Below are 26,156 nucleotides of genomic sequence, written 5' to 3'. Positions count from 1 at the left end.
CAAAATTATATTTTTAATTCAAAATACATACAAATGGATTCAATAATGCTAAATAATTATAAATTTATTTTAATAAAAAATTAATGTAACCAAGCATTTCATTTTAGTTGTTATAAGACGCAAAAATTGATTTGGATAGAAAAACATAAGACAGACATGATAATAGAATAATAATTATAATTATATACAGTTTTTCTAGTAGATAATCTACTATTGGATTATCTAAATTAAGAGAAAGAAGCTGCTATTTTCAGCTCCGTAAAAGTATCCTAAGACAACTAAGTGAATTATTATTCTAAACTTTTGTCTTATGTTTAATCGTCTGATGAAAGCAAGCAATCAATAATCAATCAATGATAAATTGATTAACTTATTCAATCCATTTACAAATATTTTTTTAAATCTAATTTGTACTATTTCATATTCTATATCCTCTCCATATTTTTATTAAATATATTTGTTTATAAATTGTTTATTTTTTGTAATTAAATTTCATATAAAATTTTAATTCATCCATTTTTTATTTTTGCATTTATTTATTCATTCATAAATTTACTTCTTTCTTTTTCTAATATAAATAATATTTTAAATTTATTTTTCACAATTTTAGTTTTTTAATATTCTTTCATTTAAACGAAACTCTTTTTTATTCTCTTGAAGTCAAGCTTCCTTAGTTGCTTTATTAATTTCCTTTTTTAAGTAAGTTAGATGATTGCATTAAACCATTTACACTAACTTTTTTTAGCATTCTATTCCATTTAACAATTTCCTATTATTGTTTTAATTACTGCTATTGTATCATTTAAGGGTTTGCCCTTTCATTTTATTCATCATATTGTGTAGAAATTCTCCATGTTTTTTAAGAATTAAAATCTCTATAGCTAGATATTGCTTTTTTTAAGTAACTCTGCTGTAGATAATCTATTGAGGGTGAATGCTGATTGAACATGAGATTGTTATCTACAGCTTTTAAAGGAAACTATTTTTAAAATGAAAAATAATACTCAAAATTATAACTTTTCATTTGTAAAGATTTTTCAAGAAATAGGATTTTAGTTAAAAAGTTTCATGAAAATTTAATATGATAATTCAGATATTTAATTAAAATTACTTCTGTAGAATAAGGAGATCTGATAAAATCGTTTAGATACTGTCTTTTATTTTATTTTGATGGTGTTGTCAAATAGTCCTCTTCTGTTTTAAGAGTTTCATTTGTTGTGAGTAATATATTACCCCTGCTTGTTTCTTTATTAGTTGTTGATAATTATTATTAGCTTCTATGTGAAATACTTTGTTATTTTTAAGGAGTTGAGATAGAATTCTTTCTCTAAATTGAATTCACTTGCTTTTTAGTATCCATATTTTAATCTCTTTTTATTTGCTTCATATGCTACATAAAATAGTTTGGCTACTTTTACTTAATATTAGCACGCTTTTCGTAAGCATTTTCTTAATTTTAGAATGAAGATTTCGGGGATAGATTAGGTATTAATGAAAACACCTTTTATGGATTTTCTACTCTAGGTTCTTAGGTAATTTATTGAGTTTTATTTTTATTAATTAAACTTCCTAGTATAGTTTGTTTCTTTTTAGTTTAATCATAATCCTAATTTTCTAATTCCATTAAAATAGGCAATTAATTTAATTGGCTGTCATTTTAAGTATTTAATTTTTAAATTGAACTAGAACTTGCCTCTTAGTTTTTTGGCTAAGGACGATTTTTTTCTATTTTTTAGTTTATTAAAAAGTAGTTATTTGCATAATAGCTAAAAACTTCTTATGTTTCTTGTATTCCTTATTTGGATTTAGCATTACTTAATATCTATTTTATTGCTTTATCTCTGGGACTATAATACATGTTATCTTCCAACTTCTTAACATCAACTACTTTCGAAATAATTACAGAAGACATTTCCTACTGGTTCTATTTTTGCTTTTTATTTTAATTTGCAAATTAGTAATAAAATTCATTTTTATTATTTCTTTAACTCTGCGGCCTTGATTTATTGTATTCTTGATTTTAAGTTAGTTAGAAAGTATTAGGAAAATTAGTTTAATCTTTCAATAAATCGAATTCCAAAAAGGCTTGCAATTTGTTATCTTATTCAGGTGTCTTCTTTTCTTCCTCGTATTCCTGCATTATCTCTTCATATTTTTAATTGATAAATTCATATGGATCTAGTCTTTTACCTTACTATGACATCAACTCTCTGTGAAGTCTATTTTTACTTCCGCTTCTTATAACTCTTTTTAAATCCTCCTTTTAAGCAGATAGTTTTTTACCAGTTTAATAATATGAAGATTTTTAAGCATCTTATTTGAGCTAAGCATCATCTAGACACATGATTGAATTAGAATATACTAGTTAATCTAATTATTTTAAAATATTTATTGCAATATTTATCTTTCAACTATTTTTTTTTAAGCCAGTTATTAAAGAATTGTAAAATATCAATCTGAATTTAGTATTGATTATAAATAATTACTGCAGCATGTGCAATCAGCTCTTGAAATCTAACAACAAATAAGAGGAGTTTTAGGGCGATAACCAGCTACCCTAAATTATTTCATTAAAATAGCTGTCTTAGGTCTTTACTACCTAAAATTCAATGGTCTTCTTATTTAGTTATCTTCTACTTGCATTTAGATAAAAATAGATATTTGCTTTTGAATTACTCAGATAATTTATTTTAATTGATAGAAAACTTAAAAAAAATTTATCAAATTGTAAGCAAAAATTTTATAATTAAATTCAAACAAAAACTAGTGTTTCAAATATTATTAACTAATCAATCAATAAATAAATAAAAACCAAAATGTTATTTTGGTTTATCTAATAGCTTCATTAAAATAACATTTTACACAAAGAATTTAGCAGTTTAAATTACTATCTTGAAAAATAGTTTTTAATAAAAATAAAAATCAATTAAATTTCAATTAATCAATCAAGTACTAATTATTTTTTTTTAAATTGAAAAACAATGCAAAAAGATAAACTATAATCTTAACAATTCCAGATATTAACTTAGAAAAAATAAATTTTGTACATCTTAAAGCAGAAGAAATTCATAAATACATATAATCTCTTAATGTAACACAAAATTTATTTCAAAACTCAATCTAAAATATTTCTGTTTTAGAAAAATTTCAATAAAATTACCTTTAAATAAATCAATTAAATAGAAAATTAAAGTAGCTTAATTATATTTTTATTGTTTAAACAAGTAAAAATAAATTTTATTAGCCAAAAAAACAATTATAAATTTTTACTCGATTATCTCCAAATTAAATTTAAAAATCAATTATAAAATAATGAAGAAAATTTTATTTTTAAATTATTTTTTTAAAATAAGATTAAATCTTTTGAAAAGAAATACTTTTTTTAATAAAAACTCAAAATGTTAAAATTAGATTTAATTGAGCTTAAGTATTTTTAAACAGTGTTTTAAATTTTAGATAGAATATACATTGAAAATACACAATTGCTTTAATTCATAGAGCTTTTCCTAACCTATTGATATATTCAGACATGTTATTAGACCATTCACCATTTAGTTTAGATATGTCCTTTAATTCTTTTTTTGTATTATAAAGTTATTCTGTTGTGTATTATAGCTTTCTATTTAATTTTTTAAGTTCTTTCTATTTTTAAAATTAAATATGTATTTATTGGTGGTTGATAACAATTTATTACTATATATTTAAGTGCTTAAATTAAATAAGAATAAATTCAATATCTTGATACTTTTTTGAAAATGGGAACTTAAAATTATTTGTAAAGTACAAACTGTGTTGTTTTAAAACCAAAAAGGAAATACCAAATTTTAAAACAAAATAGAGTTTTCTATTCTAATTAGTAGAAGAATTTATATAAACGATATTCTAAATTAATTCAATCTTTTATTTTTATAAAATGCACTGATCTCACCATTAAAACTGAATGAGATTCGAAAAACTGTTTTATCAATGCTTGATTAACAAATATACCAAAATATTTACCTTATCTTCTACATTATTTTCAACAACGTTCATATTATGTTCTTAAATGTAATACATTCCGAGGGATGGCTCATTCATCAAAACTAAATACCATTTCTAAAGAGTCTTAAAACCTTATTTTTATAAACGTTCAAACAATTACTTTTTAATATCCAAAAAAGTTTATATTTTTACTGATATTTATCTTATTTTATATGGATTGTTGCAAAACTTCATTTAACTTCTCTATTGACTCTAATTGCTGCTTAGTTAAATTACTTACATCTAAATTCTTTTGCAGTTCTGTTATTTAAAATTATTTTTAAGGTTCAATTTCATTTTGCGCTATTTAATTATTTTCATTTGAACCAGAATCTTCATTTTTAGATCCAAAAAGCTTCTTTTTCCATGAATTGAAACCTTCCTTTATTTCTTTACGCAAAGATATATTTTCCTTCAGGTTCTAACTAACTTGCTTTGTTAACTCGTTAATATCCATGTTTTTTTATAAGCTTTATGAAAAAAGTGAAATCAACCAAAATTTTTAATATGTATTAAATCTATAAGGAATACTAAGAAATATTAAATAAAAATAAAGAACAAATTTATTAAATAAATAAAAATGAAGAGATTTTGCTAACTCTCTCAGATTATTTAACAATGCAACAAACATGAAATGAAATTTTAAATAGAAATACACCAATTAGCATTTTTATAAAATATTATGATCAGCTATTTATTTTTAGGATGTAATTTATTAAATAATAGAAATTAACAGAAAATAATTTTGATCTATCTTTCATGTGTCTAATAATATATAATAAACCCCACCAATATAATCTTCAACATTATTTACTTTAATATTTATTATAAAGTTGGTTTTTATTAAAAATAATTATTTTAAAAAGCCAGATTTTCAGAATTTTAAACATGGTTTTTATTTATTTGATCTTAAAAATATAGCCTGATAAAAATGCTGCAGATTTTAAAAATCTAGAATCAGAAATAATAGTAATTGATTAATAAAGCCATATCTTTCTCAGTTTAACACTCATTTGCGCACTGAAGAATATATATATATTTTTTTTATCAGGAAAACTAAACCTAATAAATTAATATATATCGAAAATTATTCTGATTTTACCTATCAATAAGTATAAGAATTAATAGCAAGAGCTTGCTGCGCACATTTGTTTATAATAACTTATTTTACAATCTTAAAGAGTTTGAAGATATTGAATTCATAGTAGCATTTATAACTTTTTGATAGGAAAGTTTCCTAACAATTAATAAATCAAACTTAAAACAAAAATTAGAAAAAATTAAAGAATTAGGAGAAGACAAATATAATCGGATTCAGGGTATAGAATAAACCATTTACCCATCCAATTGATTTATCTATAATTAAAGAAGGCAGTTATCAATCAAGCGCTTGTGATCTGAATAGCTTTTAGCACTTTATTAGGGAAAAAAATATAGAAAGATGATAGGAACTGCTATTTTCGACGATAATTTTTCTGAAGACAAATTAACATTAATTGCAAGAGGAGGATTCTCCCAAATATTCGTTACTCAATGCAATCTCACAAAATAGCCTATTGTAGTTAAGAAAATGAAAAGCGATGATCCATCAACATTAAATTTTTTAACTCAAGAAGCTAATTGCATTAAAAAATTGAATGATGAAAACCCGAATATCAAAAATATTATTAAAATTTACTCGAATCACTAAAGAGGAAATTGCATATATATAGCTATGGAATATTGCCCTTTAGGTTCTTTAGAAAAAATACTTTAGCAGAAGCAGAAACTATCTCATTATGAAATATTGATATTTGCAAAGCAGATGATTTCAGCTTTGATATACGCTCATAGATTAGGTCTTGTACATTCAGATTTGAAACCAGAAAACGTTCTTATTAGAGAATAAAACGAGTATGTTTTGACTGACTGGGGAAGTGCTTAATAACTAAATCATTAACATTCTACTACTCTTAGAGATAATACTTATTTTACTCCTGGATATCAAGCACCTGAGTTGTAAAATGAAAATTTGATTTCATCAAATATGAAATTTAATTATTTTATAGCTGACATTTACTCTCTCGGAATGATGCTCTTAAGGTAAAAATAAATTCATCATATCCAAATTTAAACAATAACTTTTCATTATTTTAAAAAAACATCAACCATTAATATTTTTTCAAAACAAACAAAACACCTGATATTTTTTCAACAAAATATTCTATTGAAATCTGCATACAATATTTATTTGCAAATTATGTAAAATGAAGCAATAAAAAAATATTAAATGAATAACTCAAATTTAGAAAATCATTAAAATTTTTAAGAAATATACAATGAAAATTTTTGAAATAATCATTTGCAATAACCTCATTTAATTAAATGATTTATTTTAATTTTAAACCAACCAACCAACCATAGAAAAATAAGGTTAATTCCAGCAAGTCTGGATACAAATCTGATTAATTTCGAAATATTCTTTATAAATAAAATATTAAATTTCTCTCTAAAATTTTATCACTTCTGTCTGTCTGCTAATTAATAAATTAAAAAAGAGATAGATAAATTTTAAATATTGAGAATGTATAAGCTAATAAAATTAAATACAGTTAGATAGATAAAAAATTAATAAAGAAAGTTTTTACTTCAATTATTGGGGGTGTTTTCCAAATTATTTTGTAATATTTTGCCAATAATGATGATCAGAGTAAATAACTAAAAAATAATTATCTTCATTTGTCACTTTTAAATTTATCTATCACATTATATGAAATAGATGCACAGGACCTACATTTAGAGAGATAAGAACGATCAGTTCTGAGGCTGATTAAGGTGACCATGATTGGAAAATTAATAAATTATTCAAAACCTATATCTATTAGAAAGAGTACTAGGACGGTGTAATAGATAAAATTATTGCAGGCTTCCTTAACTATAGCAAATCCTCTCGTATGAAATTAGAAGAAGCATTGAAGACTATAAATACAACCTATCCTAATCTAGAGGACTAAGAAAATATAAAGGAGAATTTTGACTCTCAGATCTAAGAAGAATATCACAATATTTAAGATTGTTCAAAATATAATTTCTTAGCTAATTGTGATTAAATTGAAGAAAGCCTCAACCTCAGCTAACTTAAGATATCAACTTAAGAAAGGTCTAATCAATCATAAAGCTAGTAATATAATCAAAATACTATTACTATTCCCAAAAAAAATTATTCTTCTTACAGAAATTAAATCTCTTCTTTTAAGTAACATAGAATTTCAATTTTTGATTCAAAATTTACTTTAAATAGCTTTAAATTTTAAATAATATGTTTTATTAAATAGTCAAAATCTAGTTTTTTCAAATGAGCAAGTCTCTTAATCAGTAGGAAAATAAATGTAATACTAAAAGCCATTATAAAAAAGCAATCAATCCGAAGCAAATTAGTAAAATGTATTGAGTAATCAAACAAATTCTTTTCAGCAATAAAGATTTTCTCAACCAGACTTCAAATCTTCAAAAAGTATATTTGTTGAAAGCTCTGAATAAGCTTAACAAATTCAATAAATGCACAAAAATATTGAAGAAATGAGCAGCTCTAATGATATTTCAAGTAGCAATAGCTCTGGAAACGGTAGCAACCAAAGCTCAAAGAAAGTTGATAAAGTAGAATCAGGTGATTTGAAAGATTCTTCAAGACAAAAAATAAGAGAAATCAAACGTAACAAAAGCTAAGATAAATTAAGAATCAATAAAAACATATCTATTACATATTTAAATGAATTAATCAAATTAAACCCTGAAGTTGACAATTTTAAGGCCTATTTATCGTAAATTATTCAACATATTTTGAGAGATAAAAACTTTAAATAAAATTTTAATTAAAATAGCAATTAAATTAATGATGAAAATGTGTCATAACTCTCTTAAAAACTTAATGAACTAGTTAACATTAAAAAACTCTTTCTAGCAATTGGAGGAAATACAAATTTTACAGATAACTCGATTTTTGCAATTTAAAATGCTCTTGAAAATAAAAAAAATTTACAAGAAATATCATTTGATGTTAGCAAGTAATTTTATTTTTTTAAGTTAAAATAATAAATAGTTAATTAATTATTTTTTAAATTAATATAGTTCACAAAAAGTAAGTCTCAGTGCAATTAATCATTTTTTACAAGGTATCTATAGCAAGAATTTAGAGTCCATTTCTCTCTCTTTATCAAGGTATGTTACTTTATTTAAATACTAAGTAAGAATGACATTCATATAAATATTTAGAATTTAAATTTCTGATACTGATTTTGATGATCTTGTTTCCTTCCTTTTTGACTTAAAAAACTTAAAGAGATTGTCAATCAGTCTTTCTTAATGCTAGTAGATCACTGAAGACGATATTGATTTCATTTGTGAATAAGCAGAGGATTATGATCAATTAAATAGCTTTTATTTAATATGTCCAAGGTAAACAAATTATATTATTTATTGTATTTAAAAAAGCATAAACTGATATATTTAAATAGGAATGTAATCTAAGATGATAAGGCATTTTAAATAGAAAACAGATTATCTAACTAAATTTCAGATGTAAAAATAACAATAAGCTCTTGAATAATAAAATTAATAAAAGTAGATTTACTATAACCAAAAAACATAAAATTTTTAATTATTACTCAAATTTATAAACTAACTAACTAAATAACTAAATAACCAAGCAAATAAATAAATAAACTAATAACCACAAACATAACCTCTACAAAAAATAAATATATCAAATACTCATGTGAGCAAAGCTCATTTATTAATAAAAATTATTTAACATATTTTACCCTTAAAATAAAACAATAAATTATTGTTTATATAATTTAATTAAATTATCACTTAAATTGTATATTTTTCTATCTATTAACTATTGTTTATTGCTTTTATATATCGTTACTATCGTGTATAAATATAGTATATTTAATCTTTTATAAAAACACATTAAAAATTTTATTCAATCAAATAATAAAAGATTCTATTCAAAAATAATTTTCAAATTCCTTAATAAAAAATTTATTAAAAAGTTTTCAATTAAAATTTCCAAAAAATGAAAACAAGTTTGAAAGCAAGAAAAGATTTTAAAATGTTTTCTCATTTTCTAAAAATTTAATCTTCAAAAAATTAATAGTAGAAATTTCTAACAAATAAAAAATATATTTTTTAATAGTTGATCAGTAGCTTATGCTTCTATTTCATTATATAAAAGAGAAAGTTCTTGAAGTGACATGAAGCTATATTGAATTTAATTGAATTGAATTGAATATTTATGTTTAAGTAAGAATAATAAATTAATACAAAATTAAAATTTAAAGCAAATATAGTAAAGGAATTTATTAAAAAGGTCTAATGAGTTAGGAATAATGCAGTCACTTTCCAGTTACATTATATATTGACGGGAAATGTTATTTATGCACAAAAGAAATGAACTGGCTTAAAAGTATGGATAAAAAAAATAATTTAAACTTAGTAGATATACATCATCCCGAATTTAAACCACCAAGAGAAGATTTAACTTAATAGTAGCTTGATTTAATCCTGCACGCTAAATTAAATAATGGGGAAATAGTTAAAGGAATAGATGCTTACTATTACTCTTGGGCAGCTGTAGGATTAGGTTGGTTAGCAGCTCCTATGCGCTGGAGAGGAGTTAGATTTTTATCAGATAGAGCTTATTTATTATTTGCTAAAAATAGACATCCTCTAAGCAGTAAATTCGCTAGGTTAGCAGGCAATAAGCCATGTGAAAATGGTTAATGTTAAATTCCTAAAAAAAAATGAATTGAAAATTATTGTTTATAATTAGTTGTATTAAGTTTTGTGTAAATGGAAAATTATTACCATAATTTTTTCTACATTTAATTTATCTTAGAAAAGTTTTTCATCAGAAAGAGTATTTAATCAAAGTATTAATTTATGAATTTCAGATTGAAATTGAATTTGAGAATGAAATTTTATGATAAATTGAGCTAAAATAATTGAATACATTTTAAAAAGATTAATAATCCTATTTTTTATAAAATTTTTGTTTGGGCTTGTTAAAATAACTTCAAAACATTTTTATGTGATTGAAAATTTAATAATAGCATTAAAGAAATAAATATGTGGAAATATAAAGATAATTATTTGAGTCATTGTAGTGTTTATGTGGTAGATATTTAATTATGGATTTAAGTCATTTCAGTAAAATCAGAATAGACTGTAAGCAACAATTAATATTTTCTGGATTTGATTGATCAAAACTTAATCTAAAAATAAATTATTTATTTATTAGCTTAAATATTTCATCAAACATATGTAAGATTATTAAAAATTTATCAATTAATTTATTTGCCAGAAAATTAAACGAATTAAAGAGAGAAACTATATTTAGAGTCATGATAGAATTTCTTTCAAACATAATGTCTAATAAAGGACAAAGAATATCAATAGTTAGTTAGTTTGATATTAGATATGAAGGAATATTGTATTCTATTTCAAACGATCATGTTGTTCTGAAGGATGTTAAAAATTTTGGATATTATCATGTTAATAATTTCAAAAATATAAATCAATACTAAGAGCAGGATAAATTGATCATTAAAATATCTCATATTAAAGATGTTATGCCTATTGAAGATGTTATATTAAGAAAGATTGTAAAAGTAAACAAGTAGGATATATCCATAATAAATTCAAGAGGATCTGTTCCATAATTACCAGAAATAAGGCTGAGTTAATACGAAACTAGGAGAAATACTGAAGAAAGTCAGAATAATAACTTTGTAAATGTCAGCTTAAATCAAAGTATGTTTATAGAATAAAATAGATCTAGACAATCTTCAAGCCTATAAAGAGATAGATACAGCTAATTTACAATTAAAGATCCTATAACTAATTTAAAATCAAATAACAAACATTATAAAAGAAACTTAGCATCTTCGTAACTCGGAAGAAAAACCCCTAATTCTCCTTCTAGATACTTTGTAAAATCAGAGATTACTCCTTTTGATATTAGCTTATTTGTGAAAAAAAATATTGAGGATTGTTAAAATTACAATTTTTTAACACAATAACAATAAAAATAAGCATAAGCATAAAAATACTTTATAAAGAGAAGATACTATTGAAATTAATTTTAAATTAAAAGCTATTTCATAATTGAAATTATATCAAAATTTATTTAATTATTCAATAGAAAACAAATTAAAAATAAAAACTAAATACAAAGTAATAAAATCAAAAAATATTAAAGTTCCAAATTAAACAAGCTCTAATTCATATTTATCATAACAAACCTACTACATGCATTGTAATTAATTATAACTAATTTACTATTTTATTACTAATTAAACTATTTATTTAGTATAAAAAAGTATAATTTAAAAGTCTAAACAGTACCAAATTAATACTCAATATTATAAAATAAAATATTTATTTATTTATTAGTCTAAAAACTTTTAAAGAATTAAAAAAAATTATTAAACCTTAATAAAACTTTTAATGCTTTTGTTCTTTTTATATTTTCAATATTTAAATGAGTTTTTATTATCATTAAAATAATATCAAAAAATATTAAAGTTACATATTAAACGAGATTTTGCTCATTTTAATATAAAAAAAATGCTTTTTGCATATCTAATTAATTATTTATAGCTCAAAGTAATTTCTTATTTTTAACAAAGCCCTTATTTAAATCAAAATGTATTTTAAATAAGTAAAAACAATAACAAATTAAAATTCATCTTTATAAGTTAAATATTTATTAGTTTAATCTCTTTTAAAGAATAAGAATAAAAAATTATCAAGTCTTAATAAAAATTTTAATGCTTTTGTTGATTCTCTATATTCATATTATACATACTGGTTTTTAATCTCATTATAAATAATTAAAAATAATATCAAAAATAGTAAAATTACAAATTAGACATAATCTAATTTATCTTAATCATAATAAACACACTAAATGAATCTTTCATGAATTATTGCTAAAATGACTATTTTATTCTAATTAAATTCTTATTAAGAATAAAAAAATATCTTAAATAAGTTTATACTATAACAAATTAAAACTCAACTTTAAATATAAAATATTAATTTAGTCTAATCAATAAAAAATTACTAAATATTAATAAATTTATCTAATAATTATTTGAATGAAATAATTAGTTATTCCCAAAAAAAGAATATTAATTATTGCTTGCTATATTAAAAATTAACAAATTATCTCTTAAAAATTATTAATGCCACAATTTTTCAGAATTATGATAAATTTATAAAATTTCATGATATTTAAATTAAATTATAAATTATTTTCTTGGATCAATTAATTAAATTTTAATTGATAGGTTTTTTGTATTATTATTACATATTTAAATTAATATATGAAATTATTTATTTGCTCATACTTAATAATTTCTTATTTTGAATTAATTTATCAATTTCTTGATATAAATTAATTTATAAATTTCTTCATTTGAATTTATTTAAGAATTTCTACTTGTGGACTAATTTATCTAATTTCTGATATTAAAAAATCAAATTAAATATTTTATTCAATTTTTGTAAGTAATGGAAAGATTATTTTATTTATATTATGGAAAATTGGAATTATAAATATATGGTCCTTAAATATTAAAAGTTATATTTTCATAGTTATAATTTAATTTAAATTAAATTTTAACAAATTTAGGATATGTGTTAAAGAATGTAAGAGTTTTTTAATAAGCATAGTAAGAATAGAAATGGTTTTCTTGTTTTACCATAACGTTTTATAGAAGATATTCTTGATAAAAGAAAAAGAAGCATAATTTTAATAATTTAGAATATTAATTTAAAAATTTATATTTTTCGAAAAATTTCTGAATTGTTATTTGTTCTTTTCAGGATTTTCGAAGCACTTAATAGGTTTAATAGAATATTAGAAGGTTCTCTTAATTAAAAATATGAATAACTTTATTTAAAGAAAATTGATTTGAAAAATAACTATTAAATATACTTGATTTGAATTTTAAAATTGCTCTATTACCTTAAGTTATTATATTTTAAGATTAAGAAATTCTACTAAATTAATAGAATATTAGAAGGTTTTATTTGCCAAATATATTAAAAATATCACATAAATAAATATTCATCATTTTAACTATTACATTTTCAGAAAAATATAAGAAATCATATTATAATCTTTAGAAATTCTTCTTGATTGTTAAGAAGACCCTATTTTGTTATCAAATAATTAGGTTGCTTGAATATTAATTTATAAAAATGAGGGGAAGTTAAAAGTCTTTTTATGATGCGAATTTTATATTTTTGTGAATCTTTTTAAATAATTAATTCTATTTTAACTGTATTATTTTAAAGAAAATTTATACTTTAGATAAAACTAAATTGATTATACTTTTTAATTTTTATACCACATAAACTATTTTTTATGAAACACACTCTCAAATATTTCCTTTCCAATAATATCCAAAGTATCATATCGACAGAAATTAATTTTTAAGTTTAAATTTTTATAAATGAAACATTGCTTAAGAAGATACTTAAAGATAAAAAATTAAATGGCAAAAAATTTTTGAATTCATAGATTATTTATGTTTTTTAGCTATTTAAAATGCCTTAATTATTTATTTATTTATTCATATTTATATTTCAAGAAAATTGTATTTTAGGAGTTAATGTTTACAAAAAACGCAATAATATTTTTTAGCAATTTATCTAAACATTAAAGTTGTTAGAGGAATGTTTTTATAAAATTTCATACTAAATTATTATAAAATTTAATTATCCTATTTAAAAATTAGTATTTTAGGATTTTAATTTTGAACAATTTCATTCCACTTTTTATATTTTCTATTATTTTCAAACTAAACTAAATAATAGCTTTTAAATTGACTATTTGTTTTTAAAATACTAAAAAATTAACATTTCACCACTAAATATAAAAAATGTAACAAAAAACTTACTTATTATTAATGTTAAATATATAAAAATTTATCTATAACATAAACTATTTATTCAAAAAAAGATCATTTTTCTTCACTTTTCTTCTTTTTTGATTTCTTCTGAAAGTTCTTTCCTCAATTTCATCAATAGTATACCTAACATGTTCTTACCTTTACCATCTCCACCATCACCCCAATAAGCATCTCTTTTTGTATGCTCTATAAGTTTATGATTTTTTGTTGACAGCAAAATTTTTTTGAGATTATCATGTTAGGTAAATTTAGCTTTAATAGCTTCATACATGACATCATCTTTCACTTTTAACCAATCACTTCTAAGTGGGTAATCATTGCTTTTTTTTCTACCAAGTCTAAAGGCTATTCCTGGACCTGAAGCATTTCTTACCTATTCTTCTTTGACAGTTCCAGCAAACTTCTGTGCTTGAAAATAATGCTCTGTAGTTTGCCATATCTTACCTTTGAGCTTAATAGGAGATATATAAAAGTTACTGAACAAGCCATTTTTATTTTTTGCTCCATAAAATTTAATTGTGTTTCCTTCATCAACAATAATTTGAAGTGGGTCTGTTTTGGTTTTAGATTTACTCATTTTATATTAATTTCTATTTTCCCTCAAATTATATTTTATATTTAATAAATTAAAAAAATTAATTATTTTGGCGAATTTTGTCCAAGCATTTATAATACAACTTTGAATGAATTTTTGAGGTCATATAAAAGAGCAAATCAGATTTCGATAAAATAGTAACAGTGTCTAATTATCTATTTATCTATTTTACCTTAATCTTTTAATTTTTTATTGAATTAGAGGGAATTAAGATAAAAATAACTTTTTTGTATTTTGAATTATTTTCAATAATACAATTTTAGCTTTTAATTTTTAAATTATTTTTTTAAAATGTTTTAATTTATTATTAATGAGAATAATATATTATTTAAAAAATAAAAAATACAATATTTAATTCAAGATTGAAAAATTTTTAATTAAATTTAATAAAATATTTCATAATAAATTAACAAAATTAATAAATTCTCTTAGATAAAAAATAAACTTCATTTTAAAATTCTAGCAAATTTAGTATTTTAATTTAATTTATAATAAAATTTACTATTCAATGCTATTTTAACTTAATATTCTTTCAAATTTTTTTATTTAAGATACTTATTTATGGAAATAAAACATTTGGTCCTAAAATCAAATTTTTTAATTTGATTACTAGATATTTATTTATTCAGATTTAATCTGAAAAATGATGCTTAAAAGTTTTTATTTCATTTAAAATACCAAAGAGGATAAAATAAAAATAACTGTTTTGGCTAAAAACTATTATAAAGACAATTTAAAATTTGTTTAAAATTAATTCTATCAAAACATAAGTAAATTTAATATTAAAATAAATATTTAAGCTGTATATGAAATAATATATATATATATATATATATATTTTATCTAAAATTTAAACAAATTTCTGTCTATAATTTCCTGCTTTTTACAAGATTATTAAGTTTTACAGATTTTTATAAAAACTTATTTAAAAAATTTTGGAATGCTGAAAATTTGATTGATTTTCAGTCATATAATTAATATTCAGCTAATTACCTTAGATATTTAACAAGATTGCAGTAAACAGAAAAGTAGTTGTTTAAAAATTTTAAATTCTATTAAGTAATAATTAAATCTTAGAAATATTGAGTATAATTAATTGCTTCTAAATTTTAGAAACCTCTACTTTGTTAGCTAAAATAAAATAGCTTATGCTTATTATGGAAACTCCTCAATTTTCAGCAAAAGATAAAAATGGATAAAATTCACAATCTAGTTTTCATTAAGAAATTCTTCGTGCTCCAAAGAAAAATTAAACTAAAAAGACGCTTTAAATAAAAAAAAATATTATCTTGACATCAGATGTAGCTCATGAGCTCAGAAAAATTAATTTTAATGATTCTCCTTTGATGAATTAGTTTATTCTTATGCATGCTAGAGTATTTTAAGATAGTAAAACTCCTTAGACTCCCATTAAAAACTATAGAGAAACGCTTCATGGTGATTTATCATTAAATAACTTGATATATTTTACTAATTTATTTATTTATTTATTTTATAGATAATAATCTGTTTGAAGAGAAAGAATCTACAGTGGTTTAGAGTGCAAAGAGAAAATTTATAGAAAGGGGTAAGTTTTTTTTTATTCAAGCCTCTTTTTAGTTAATTTAAATTTTTAACATTAAAGACTACGATTTAGGGTAATCAGATTAATAGTAGATGATCGATGAAAACATATCTCATACAGAAAAAAAATTCATAACTTCTGAATGCAAGTAAGAGTATGAGGGTTAGGACTCTAAGAAAAGACTGAAGCCTTTACTTCCTTTTAAATCCTCTATCAAGTTTTCCTGTAAAAAAAACAACTCATTTTCAGCATTCAATCTTTACAGAGATAAAGAAATACATACAAACATTAGTAGGTTTCCTTAGAATTTTAAAAAATAAGTATTGCTTTTAAATGTATTTAGATATTGCTTATTTAAATGTATTTAATATATTAAAAGGATCTAGATTATGATTGCTCATCAGAAGAAGAAAGGACGGAAGATCAAATTATATTTATGTCTGAAGAAATAATTAAAGAAATGCATAATAATTAAAGTTATCAATACTAAGACGCAACTAAAAGCTACTTTAATAATTGAATGCAATAAGCTTGATTAATAATATTCTTTTAAATTAAAATGATTTGTTGAAAATTATTAACGAGATAAATAAATATCTATGAACTCAAAGCACTTTACAAAAGAATTATAAAAAACTAACAAAAATAAAATTTTAATATAAAGAAATCATAATTAATCACTAAGGCCAAAATATAATTTTATATAAAAATTTGCACTATAAATTTAAAAGATAATTTAAAAAAATTAATTAATATAAAAATTTACTTATAACGTATTATCATTTTATTAATTAATTCTGTTTTGTTTATAAAAGTATTTATTAGTTAATCATTGTATTAAATAACTAATAAATTTTTCAATCTCTAATTAATTATAAATGAGCAATAAAAAAATAAATTTCTCAATATAATTTTATCAAAAATAATTAAATTTATTTATTTTACTGTTGATATAAAAAGAAATAAATTTATTTTAATTAAACCAAACCAATAAAAAATTAATTAAGTAAATTTTTAAACTTAAAAAGAAAAGAATATTTAAAGTAGGTAAATAAACAAATTAATTATTTATAAATTATAACTTATGGATTATTATTTCTTTTATTTAAATTTATGATTTTAATATTAATACATATAAATTTTTATTGAAATTAGGTAAATTATTCTCTTTTTCAGCAATTATTATTTTATAATCTAAAGATTACCTTCAACCCCAAAACCTCTTCACCTACTTTTATAAACGCTATTAGTGATAAGTTAATAGAATTTAGAGAAAGCGAATTAACTATATTAAACTTAATTAAATAATCAAACATTAAGGTATTAAAACTTGTAATAGATTAATTGCCAATTTCCTTAATTTTGAAGATTTCTTCACAATTTGTAGTCAAGAATAAATAATGATAAATAGAATTTTTGAGATATTTTTTTATTTTTATAGTAATTCATTTTTAGAAAATAATTAGTTTAATTCTTCGCTTCCTCACTCCTCTATTACTAAAAACTCTTACACATAAATATGAAGAATAAACCAATTATGCCTTAAAATGGTGTAAATTATGGTTTTTGAAAAATGATGAATACTGATATTTGGGCATAATTAAATATTTATTTATTAATGTTTTAAGTATTATTTAATTAACTTCTTATCATACATAATTTTTAATTTCATGCTTAATATCTTTAGCAAATGAAGAAAAATCAAAATTATTTATTAATTTAATATTTGAGTAATTTCCTATTTTTCTTGTTTTTATTTGAATTATTATATTTGACTTAGATATATTGTTTGTTATATATACGTTTTTACCTCTATTAGAATTATTAAAAATTAAATTTTGAGAAATTTAAGTTTAAATGATTTTTTTAAGTTGCGATTTGGAGAATATTGCAAAATTTTATAAATTAAAGTGAATAAAAAACTATCGATGTTCATTAAATTAGTATTACAACATATACATACGCATTATTATGAATTACATATTAATATATGTTTTTTAGTTTTGTTTTGTATTTAGAAGAATAACATTATTTTAATAATTAATAATCAAAAAAAATAAATAAATTTGTTATAAAAAATAGAGAAATATAAGTGTAATAAGAAGTGATGAGTGATGATGATAGTTATGACCTTTCTAGCTTAGAGGTTCAAATTATGGATATGAAACAAAAAAAGTAATAGTAAAATGAGAGCTAAAATGGAATACATCCACATAAATAAGCTTTAATCAAACGTCCTTCATCTTATAAAATTAGAAGAAAGTTTTCTTAAGATTAGGCACAAGCTTTAAGATATGCTGAAGAATCTCAAGCTAACGATAAATAGGATATCTTTCCTTAGTCTACAAGAAATCAGACTCCTTTTAAGATAAATTTAAATAATAATAAATTATTTTAAAAAGACTTTGATTAATAAAATCCTAAAAATATAAGGATAAGTTCTGCATCTGCGAAATAAATTATGAGCAGAAAATAAATCTATAAAGAGTAGATTTAAAATTAAGAAAAATAAGAATAAGGATAGCAATCCTCTCGCCCAAATATTTTCTAGCTGAATGAGCAAGAAGATTTAAAATAATTGAGAATGAATTTCTTGTTAAAAAGCTAGGAGCTATAAAATCAAAATCAAAATGGTATAAAGCATTAGTAATTTAATAACAAAATTTCTACGCCTTAAAACTTCAGAAAAAAAACAAATTTGATTTAATAGCATTTTTAAAAAGAAGAAATAGTAAATGAAAGTAGTTAATACTATGATTTATCACCAGAGAAAGATAATTTTTTTGAAATTAATAACGAGTAAATTCATAATTAACTTGGAGCATAATAAGATTAGCTACCAAAAAAAATACTAAAATCAGATGTATAAAAATTGAAGGTTGAGCTTGAAAGATATTAAAGGCTAGCTTAAACTGTGAAGGAAATTAGTATGGTGAGTTATCTAAGAAAATCAATTAACTAGCTTGAAAGAGCATAAAAAAATGAATAAGAATACTTAAATATTATATAAAAATAATCAAATTAGTATATGAGATAAGAGGTTGATATGGTTAAGTAAAAGAATATTTCTTTAAGAAGAGAAATAAATAACTAGAGCATTAGGATCAATGAGTTACAATCTCAAGTTAGTAATTTGTTAGAATATAAAGAATTGCATGAAGAAGAATAATAAAAAAATAGCAAACTCTAAAATGAATTATAAGAGAAAGTAACATTAATTGAGAATTAAACGCAATAAATTTTAGAAAAAAGTAAGATAATTGAATAAAGCACCATTCAAATCAAAGAAAAAGATGAATCAATTTAGAATTAAATGCTAGAAATTCAATAAAAAGAAAAGAAATTTGAAGAATTAAAGATCTAATTGGAATAATAAAAAGAAAAACAAGAAAATCAAATTAATTAATTAAATTAGGATAAAAATGAACTAACAAAATACAAAGATCTTTATGAATAATCTCAACAAAGTTTGATTCAAATACAAAAAGAAAAGGGTGATGAAGTAGAAAAGTATAAAAAATTAAATTAAGAGCTGCAGAAAAGCTTAGAAGCTTCATAGCTAAAATAAACTGAAGCACAAATTTAAAACATTTAAAAAATATTTAAGGATATAATAAACACCTAAGTAAAAGGAGGAAATGGAGATTAGTAAGTCAAAGAAGTACTTTAATAACTAAATCCTTAAACTAAAGTTAAAGATAATGCAGTTTAATTCACTAAAGCGTATTAGGTAGTGTCATAAAGTTAGCCTAGCGATTAATAAAAGAAGGACCTTTAAGTAAAAAATGATGATATAGTATAAAATTATCTTTAAGGAATGTAAAAGATACAGCAAGGCAATGCAACTTAAAATGAAGTAAATAAAGATGATAAAGATTCTTTGAAGTGTCTAATGATCTTATAGAATATGTTTAAATAGGATGGAATTTCTACTTTTATCACTGATACACCAATTTAAACCTTGGAGAAAGATAAAAATTATTAAGTATAATAATCTTTTCTTTAGGTAGGACTTCATAACTAAGCTAAATATTTTACAATTAAAATCGATAAATAATCAACCCTCTACTAGAATCTGATATAATCGAAGACGAAATAGAATATTAATGAGTTCCTTTAAAAATTCAAAGAAGATATTGGATAAAAAGTAAATTCTTAGAATCCATAATAGGATATCACAATCATCAACGTTGACTTTGATAAGCTTCTTCAGATTGACTTTTAAGTGAATTCTCAACAGTTTAGCTCTTAAGAATTAAGAAAAAAGATAACTTTTTCAGACCTTGGGTTATCAGTGAGCGAAAAGAGTCTTTTAGAGTTCGCAAAGCTATCAGTAAATATGTTTGATTCATAATACAATATGGAATGGCCTGAAAGCTATAAGGGAAAACATGATGTTAGAGGATAGCTAAAATTCTTCGATAAAATAAACCCGGTTGACCATATGTACCATTACCCAGCAGGTTATAAAGGCTATGCGTTAAACATAAATAGATATGGAGAAGACAGGTCTTGGATTTCATCAAATGCTGATGCAAATACATGGATTGTTTTATTCCATGGTACAAATGAAAATGCTCTTTCAGGTATTATGAAAGAAAATTTAGTTCCAGGTTATCGTAATCTTCATGGAGGGGATAAATGTAGGATAACCAACACTATAATTAAAAAGGGTCCAAAAGAAAATGTCTATTTAACAGACGATATGTCTATAGCTGAGCACTTTGCAGGTGTTTCTTCTAGTTACGAAGGGAAAAAATATTATATTGTTTTTTAGTGTAGAGTAAATCCAAACGGAGTAAAAAGTCCTGTAAATGAACCAAGATATTACACTGTTGAAGATAACCAAAATATCAGACCTTACAGAATTATTTTAAAAGAAGTTAAGTGAGTTCAAAATAAAATTTAGTATTTTCATGTTAAACAAAACCTATTTTTTTTGTTATTTCGCTTATAATTTATAATATATATGGAACATTAAATCCTTAGCAAAAAATCATAAATTATTTTTAAAAATAATTTTTACTTCTAAAAGATTAAAATATTAATTTAAATTATTCTTGAATAAGATTTTTGTTTTGTCTTTAAATAATAAGCAATATCATAAAATAAATTTTATATATCAAATAAGATGATTATTAATGAATCAATTATTAAAATTTTAGTTTGATTTTTTCCATAAAAATGTAATATTTTATTTTATAAATTAATTTTAAATTTAAAATACTTTAAAAGATTATTTATTTTTTATTTAATAAAATGGAAACACTAGTTAGTAGTATCATTAAATTTAAGACTTTCAGAAGAAGCAGGTGAAAGGATACTAAAAGTTTAAGAATCATTTTAGTAAAATAAAAATGAGAACAGGAGAATCAAAATATAAAATGGTAAACATTTATAAAGAGTTAAAAAAGTATCAAACTCATTTGTTAATATTTTAATTAGATTAAGTATCGTTAGATAGTGATTCAAAAGTATCAAAAGTATGTAAGTAAGTATCAATCGTAACAACAAATTTTAAACGGATAGAAATCGAATAGCAAAAACTTTAATAAGCAAACAAACAAACTAATAATAGAATAGGTTAAAAACGTATTTGTTTATTATTAATAACTCTAAATAAAAATAATTAATTAATTAATTAACTAATTAATTTATTTATTTATTGATTTTAGAGAATGAATATAAATTGGATATTAAGCCAAATTTTATGTTGAAGTTTTATAATATTATAAGAAAAATTGATTAATTACAATTAAATATGAAGTTTTTGACGAGTTTTATTAATATTTAAAATTTATATTGATTTCTCAGCGAGATAGAAACCGGTCAATCAATTTGTTAGGTTTGGTAGAGGTGTTTTAAATATATTATTTAAATTTTCTAATATAAAAGAGGGGATTTTGAAAGGTACTAACTCTGTCCAATGCTTAAGATTTAAATCAGATTCTTTGTAAAGAAAATCCATAGAGTCACTCAGTGATTTTTGCAATGAAAGCTTATCTACTTCGTATATGAACATTACTAATCCCCAGCATATTGCAGCTAATATGGGAAAGAATTTCATCTTCGGAAAGATACCTCGAGCTTACAGGTTTGTGGCTCCGCCTGTTATATTTCTCGAGAGCAGATACAAAACTATCTGATGGTTAACTGGTGTCTTTTCTCCAAAAACATATCTTCCTATAATGGCTCCAGCAACTAAAGAATGTATTTTATCTTTCTTTCCTTTCCTTACATATTCAAGGAAATTGACTATGGCTTTATAGAGGAAGACATACATACCAAGATTTTTACCATGCTCATACGTAGGCTAAACAACGTTAAAAATTTTATCATAAACAGAACCTGATTTAAATAGAAGAGACATTACTATCGAATGCATAAATCTTACACGACAACCATAATAGATACCGTTTCTCAATCCCATTATAGTTCTAATTATACCCAATGGCTCCAAATCAAAGGGTATTTTATTTATTACAGATTTTTGGCTCATTCTATAAAGTATTTATAAATATATTGTGAAGATGTTTACAGGAGGTATTTCAAGCTTTTTAAATATGAATGGTGAGCTTGTTTGTGAGTTTTTATATTTAGTTTGTTCGCAAATTTTAAGAGACTTAATTAAGCAAGCTAACACTTGAAAATTCCTAAATTTAATGAATCTTTTTGTTTTCCCTTTTGATTGACAATTAATTATCTAATCAAATTAGTAGAAATCAATCAAAAAATTAAGAAAATCTATCTATTTTTTCTGAATTAATTGTTCCTTCAATTTTTTTATTGTTTTGCTTAATATTTAGCTAGTATGATAATGCGAAATGTGAAGAATTAAAATATTTTAAGTGCCAATAATAATAAAAATGATTGTATGCAATCATTAAAACTATTTTAAAGCTGGTGATCAAATAAATTTGTGAATTAATTAGAAAAATAAATTGGATTAAGCTTAGTATTTAGCATGATTATAATAATTAGATAGATGTTTTTGATAAACGATAGAAATCGATTTATAGCATTAACTTGTAATTTATGTACTGCAATAAAGGGATTGATGCGTCATATTATATGTAACATTTAAGAGCAGATTCTTCTGTAGAATTAAAAAATCTTCAAATAATAAAAAAATAAAGAAAAAGCAATCACATAAATAATAATTTTACATTATTTTTTCAACAAAATATTTTGATGCAATTACATTTTAAATAGAAATTAAATGTTTTTCTAATTAATTTTTAATGAATTTAAAGTTTTTACCTAAAAATTGAATGAATTAAATTAAATTCTTTTAGTTTTCCAAAAAAATAGAGTTCATTCATTTTAAAAAATAATTTAAATTTTCAAAGTTATACTTCAAAAATTAGTAAATATCATAAAATGAGTTAAAGTTATGATCCTAAGTAAATTAGGTAAAAGCTTCATGCAGTAATGAAAAGTACCAATCCTGTACTTAAGCTAAGTGATGAAGAGAAGGAATTATATAATTTAAAGCAATAACTAGAGGATCATAAAGCAAATTTGTAAGAAGCAGTAACATTTATGAAAAAGGTTCTGCAAACTGAAATATTTGATCATTTAAGATTTAAGCATGGTATTTATGAAAAAGCAGATGCTGAATGGTACTATTCTAGCCAAGATTATTGGGCTAAGTAATATTGTGTTTTTTCTTGGGATGAAGAAAAAAAAGTAATTATTTTAAAAATGATTGATTGATTATCAGCGCGTTAAAACTTAAATATTTTAAAAAATAGGCTTTACCTAAATATTGGTGTGACAGCGGTTGCTAAGTTTGTAATGATTTATATCAAAAATATAAAAGTACAATGGACATCGCTGATGAGCATAGAATAAAATCAATAAAAGGCGTTGATGACTTAAATAAAGATTTAAATAGATACGCGTTTGAATAAAGAATGAAATAATAATAAAATAATATGAATAACTAAAATTTTATAAATAAACCTAATTTTTTTAACAATATTTTTTCATAAAAAAAATGAAATATTTGATAAATTTAAATTTTATAATCAAGTTTTGAAAATCATCCATCTATCTATCTATTTTTAGAGTTTCCCTAACTATTTTTGTAAATTAAGAATCTATTTTTGTTATTTAAAAATTTCCAAGTGCAGTTAGTTAGAAATTCTTTATTGAAATAAAAGGATTCATCTTATTTATAAAATACATAATGATAAATTTTTAGTAATTGTAATATGTAAAAAGTTAAAAGTATGTATATTTTACTGCTTAATAATATATTTATTTATTTATACTTATGATAAAAGAATGTGTTTATATATATTATTATTAAACTGAGATATTTTGAAATTTATATTAAAAAAAGATCTATTTATTTATATTTAAACAAAGTTTATTTATTTATTGAATAATAAATATGAAGAAAATAATTTTGAAAGTGATTATCGTAGCAATAGTTTTTTAGTAATTGTCCCTAGCTCATGAGGTATCATAGTATATTAAAATAAACTAAAGCTATAGATTGAGAGCGTAGCCAAATGAATTTCATACATTTAAAATAGCCAAAAGTGATTTATTACCTAATTCAAAATATAATATCAAAATATCATATATTGGAAGTGTAATTATTTACTTGAAACCTTATTTTACCATTAAAATAATACTATTAATTTATAAGCTTGTCTATTAGAAGTATTTAACTCATTTTATGAAAATAAAGATGGGACTCTAGTTCAGAGTTTATTGGAAAAGCGATGAAATAAATAGAAAAGTTGAAATGGAATTTAAACCTTTAGATACAGAAAGATTGTATTTTTATACAGACAAAAATGGTGAAGTAGTAGTAAAATTTTATATTATTTAGCTTTTAGCGATTTTAATTTTAACATTTATTACATAAGAACATCAGAAGTGAGTCGAAAGATGAAATAAATCAAGAATACTTTTTTACTTTAGTGGGATACAGAAATACTAGGTCTAGAGACTTAGAAGCTAAAAATTAAGATTTTGAATATATAATGAGTAAATTTTTATTTTTTATTTTTCATACAGTAAAATATAATAAAAATAGAAATAGAAGAGGTTATCTTTGATAATGTACCAGTATATATATTTTAGCAGCTTATCTTATGTGTAGTTGCAACAATAATAGTTGCATATTTTACTTCAGTTAGCTACTTCAAAAAAAATGGCTTTTTAAATCGCATTTTCTCTAACAAAGAAATCTAAGAAGAAGACAAAAAAAACTAGTGATTGTCAAATTATCTAATGAATTTTTAATCTTTTAAGCTCAAAAAATTTAACAAATAGAGCTTATTAAGTCTGAATTTTTAGATTGAATTAAAATGAACAAAAAAAATCTCTTTATAATTTAAATGAATTTATACATATCTAATAAATTTAGAGAGGTTTTTAAGATTTTAAGTATGTATGACTATGGTTAAATTAGTTATTATTTAGTTAGATTTTATTAAAAAGCAATTATAAAGACTTAATTATAATTAGAAAATACATAAAATGTTTATTTATCTATCTATTTATCTATCTTTGTATCTATCTATCTATTTATCTTTATGCTTTGTTAATAAGTTTATTTTCCAAATATAATAATGATTACATGTAATTGAAATAAATTCAATTTTATTTATATATTAGTTACTAAATTAAATATCTAAATTAGATGATCTGATAATTAATTGTCTTGCAATTTGTTTATTTATTTACTTATTTTTTTAGTTATTAGTTTATTAATTTATTGTATTTTAATTCTGATAATATATAGCTAATTATAATTATAAAATGCTTAATAACCTATTTATTTATTTATTTATATTTATGCTTTGCTATTAAATTTGTTTTCCAAGTAAAATAATATTCTATGCTTAAAAAAAATATGGTAAAAAGTAATATGAAATATTTCAAAAAGTATATTCAATTTCATAAGAAATTTTATTCATTTAAATTTACCCTTCAATCTAAATTAATTGCTTTTATAATTTGTTTCATGATTAGTTTATTTAATCTCTCTATT

General features: G+C 21.6%; 11 protein-coding genes across 11 annotated transcripts; 7 read left to right on the top strand and 4 right to left on the bottom strand. All coding sequences in view use genetic code 6, as the record gives it.

Annotated features, from left to right (window-relative positions):
• Positions 1–625: 625 nt before the first annotated feature.
• Positions 626–2,643, bottom strand: TTHERM_00289340 (hypothetical protein; the record flags this gene model as incomplete). Its single annotated transcript, XM_001018651.2, has 3 exons — positions 626–979; positions 1,112–2,370; positions 2,487–2,643. The coding sequence occupies 3 exons, from the start codon at positions 2,641–2,643 to the stop codon at positions 626–628; spliced, it is 1,770 nt and encodes a 589-aa protein (XP_001018651.2).
• Positions 2,644–3,492: 849 nt separating this feature from the next.
• TTHERM_000289339 (hypothetical protein) lies at positions 3,493–4,477 on the bottom strand (the record flags this gene model as incomplete). The annotated part of the gene is made up of 3 exons (XM_012798262.1): positions 3,493–3,642; positions 4,000–4,112; positions 4,174–4,477. The coding sequence occupies 3 exons, from the start codon at positions 4,475–4,477 to the stop codon at positions 3,493–3,495; spliced, it is 567 nt and encodes a 188-aa protein (XP_012653716.1).
• A 984-nt stretch (positions 4,478–5,461) lies between these two features.
• TTHERM_00289330 (Serine/Threonine kinase domain protein) lies at positions 5,462–8,601 on the top strand (the record flags this gene model as incomplete). The annotated part of the gene is made up of 7 exons (XM_001018650.2): positions 5,462–6,102; positions 6,779–7,255; positions 7,335–7,820; positions 7,881–8,063; positions 8,128–8,217; positions 8,272–8,454; positions 8,514–8,601. 7 exons carry the CDS (start codon positions 5,462–5,464, stop codon positions 8,599–8,601), a joined length of 2,148 nt encoding a protein of 715 aa, XP_001018650.2.
• A 777-nt stretch (positions 8,602–9,378) lies between these two features.
• On the top strand, positions 9,379–9,810 carry TTHERM_00289320 (thiol-disulfide oxidoreductase DCC; the record flags this gene model as incomplete). The annotated part of the gene is made up of 1 exon (XM_001018649.3): positions 9,379–9,810. One exon carries the CDS (start codon positions 9,379–9,381, stop codon positions 9,808–9,810), a length of 432 nt encoding a protein of 143 aa, XP_001018649.3.
• Positions 9,811–10,380: 570 nt separating this feature from the next.
• On the top strand, positions 10,381–11,418 carry TTHERM_00289310 (Scd6-like-Sm domain protein). Its single transcript, XM_001018648.2, has one exon. The coding sequence runs from the start codon at positions 10,407–10,409 to the stop codon at positions 11,136–11,138; it is 732 nt and encodes a 243-aa protein (XP_001018648.2). The 5' UTR covers positions 10,381–10,406; the 3' UTR covers positions 11,139–11,418.
• A 2,628-nt stretch (positions 11,419–14,046) lies between these two features.
• Positions 14,047–14,562, bottom strand: TTHERM_00289300 (swarming motility protein ybiA; the record flags this gene model as incomplete). The annotated part of the gene is made up of 1 exon (XM_001018647.1): positions 14,047–14,562. The coding sequence occupies one exon, from the start codon at positions 14,560–14,562 to the stop codon at positions 14,047–14,049; it is 516 nt and encodes a 171-aa protein (XP_001018647.1).
• A 1,166-nt stretch (positions 14,563–15,728) lies between these two features.
• Positions 15,729–16,664, top strand: TTHERM_00289290 (hypothetical protein; the record flags this gene model as incomplete). The annotated part of the gene is made up of 4 exons (XM_001018646.3): positions 15,729–16,017; positions 16,079–16,147; positions 16,205–16,464; positions 16,524–16,664. The coding sequence occupies 4 exons, from the start codon at positions 15,729–15,731 to the stop codon at positions 16,662–16,664; spliced, it is 759 nt and encodes a 252-aa protein (XP_001018646.3).
• A 1,587-nt stretch (positions 16,665–18,251) lies between these two features.
• TTHERM_00289280 (hypothetical protein) lies at positions 18,252–21,035 on the top strand (the record flags this gene model as incomplete). The annotated part of the gene is made up of 1 exon (XM_001018645.1): positions 18,252–21,035. The coding sequence occupies one exon, from the start codon at positions 18,252–18,254 to the stop codon at positions 21,033–21,035; it is 2,784 nt and encodes a 927-aa protein (XP_001018645.1).
• Positions 21,036–21,977: 942 nt separating this feature from the next.
• Positions 21,978–22,643, bottom strand: TTHERM_00289270 (Tim17/tim22/tim23/pmp24 family protein; the record flags this gene model as incomplete). The annotated part of the gene is made up of 1 exon (XM_001018644.1): positions 21,978–22,643. The coding sequence occupies one exon, from the start codon at positions 22,641–22,643 to the stop codon at positions 21,978–21,980; it is 666 nt and encodes a 221-aa protein (XP_001018644.1).
• Positions 22,644–23,524: 881 nt separating this feature from the next.
• TTHERM_00289260 (hypothetical protein) lies at positions 23,525–24,147 on the top strand (the record flags this gene model as incomplete). The annotated part of the gene is made up of 2 exons (XM_001018643.3): positions 23,525–23,833; positions 23,899–24,147. The coding sequence occupies 2 exons, from the start codon at positions 23,525–23,527 to the stop codon at positions 24,145–24,147; spliced, it is 558 nt and encodes a 185-aa protein (XP_001018643.1).
• A 395-nt stretch (positions 24,148–24,542) lies between these two features.
• On the top strand, positions 24,543–25,378 carry TTHERM_00289250 (transmembrane protein, putative; the record flags this gene model as incomplete). Its single annotated transcript, XM_001018642.2, has 4 exons — positions 24,543–24,746; positions 24,804–24,968; positions 25,027–25,147; positions 25,197–25,378. 4 exons carry the CDS (start codon positions 24,543–24,545, stop codon positions 25,376–25,378), a joined length of 672 nt encoding a protein of 223 aa, XP_001018642.2.
• Positions 25,379–26,156: the final 778 nt, after the last annotated feature.

The sequence above is a fragment of the Tetrahymena thermophila genome, assembly GCF_000189635.1.
Source record: "Tetrahymena thermophila SB210 genomic scaffold scf_8254594, whole genome shotgun sequence".
Taxonomy (NCBI): Eukaryota; Ciliophora; class Oligohymenophorea; order Hymenostomatida; family Tetrahymenidae; genus Tetrahymena; species Tetrahymena thermophila.
This window is presented reverse-complemented; position numbering and strand designations above follow the sequence as displayed.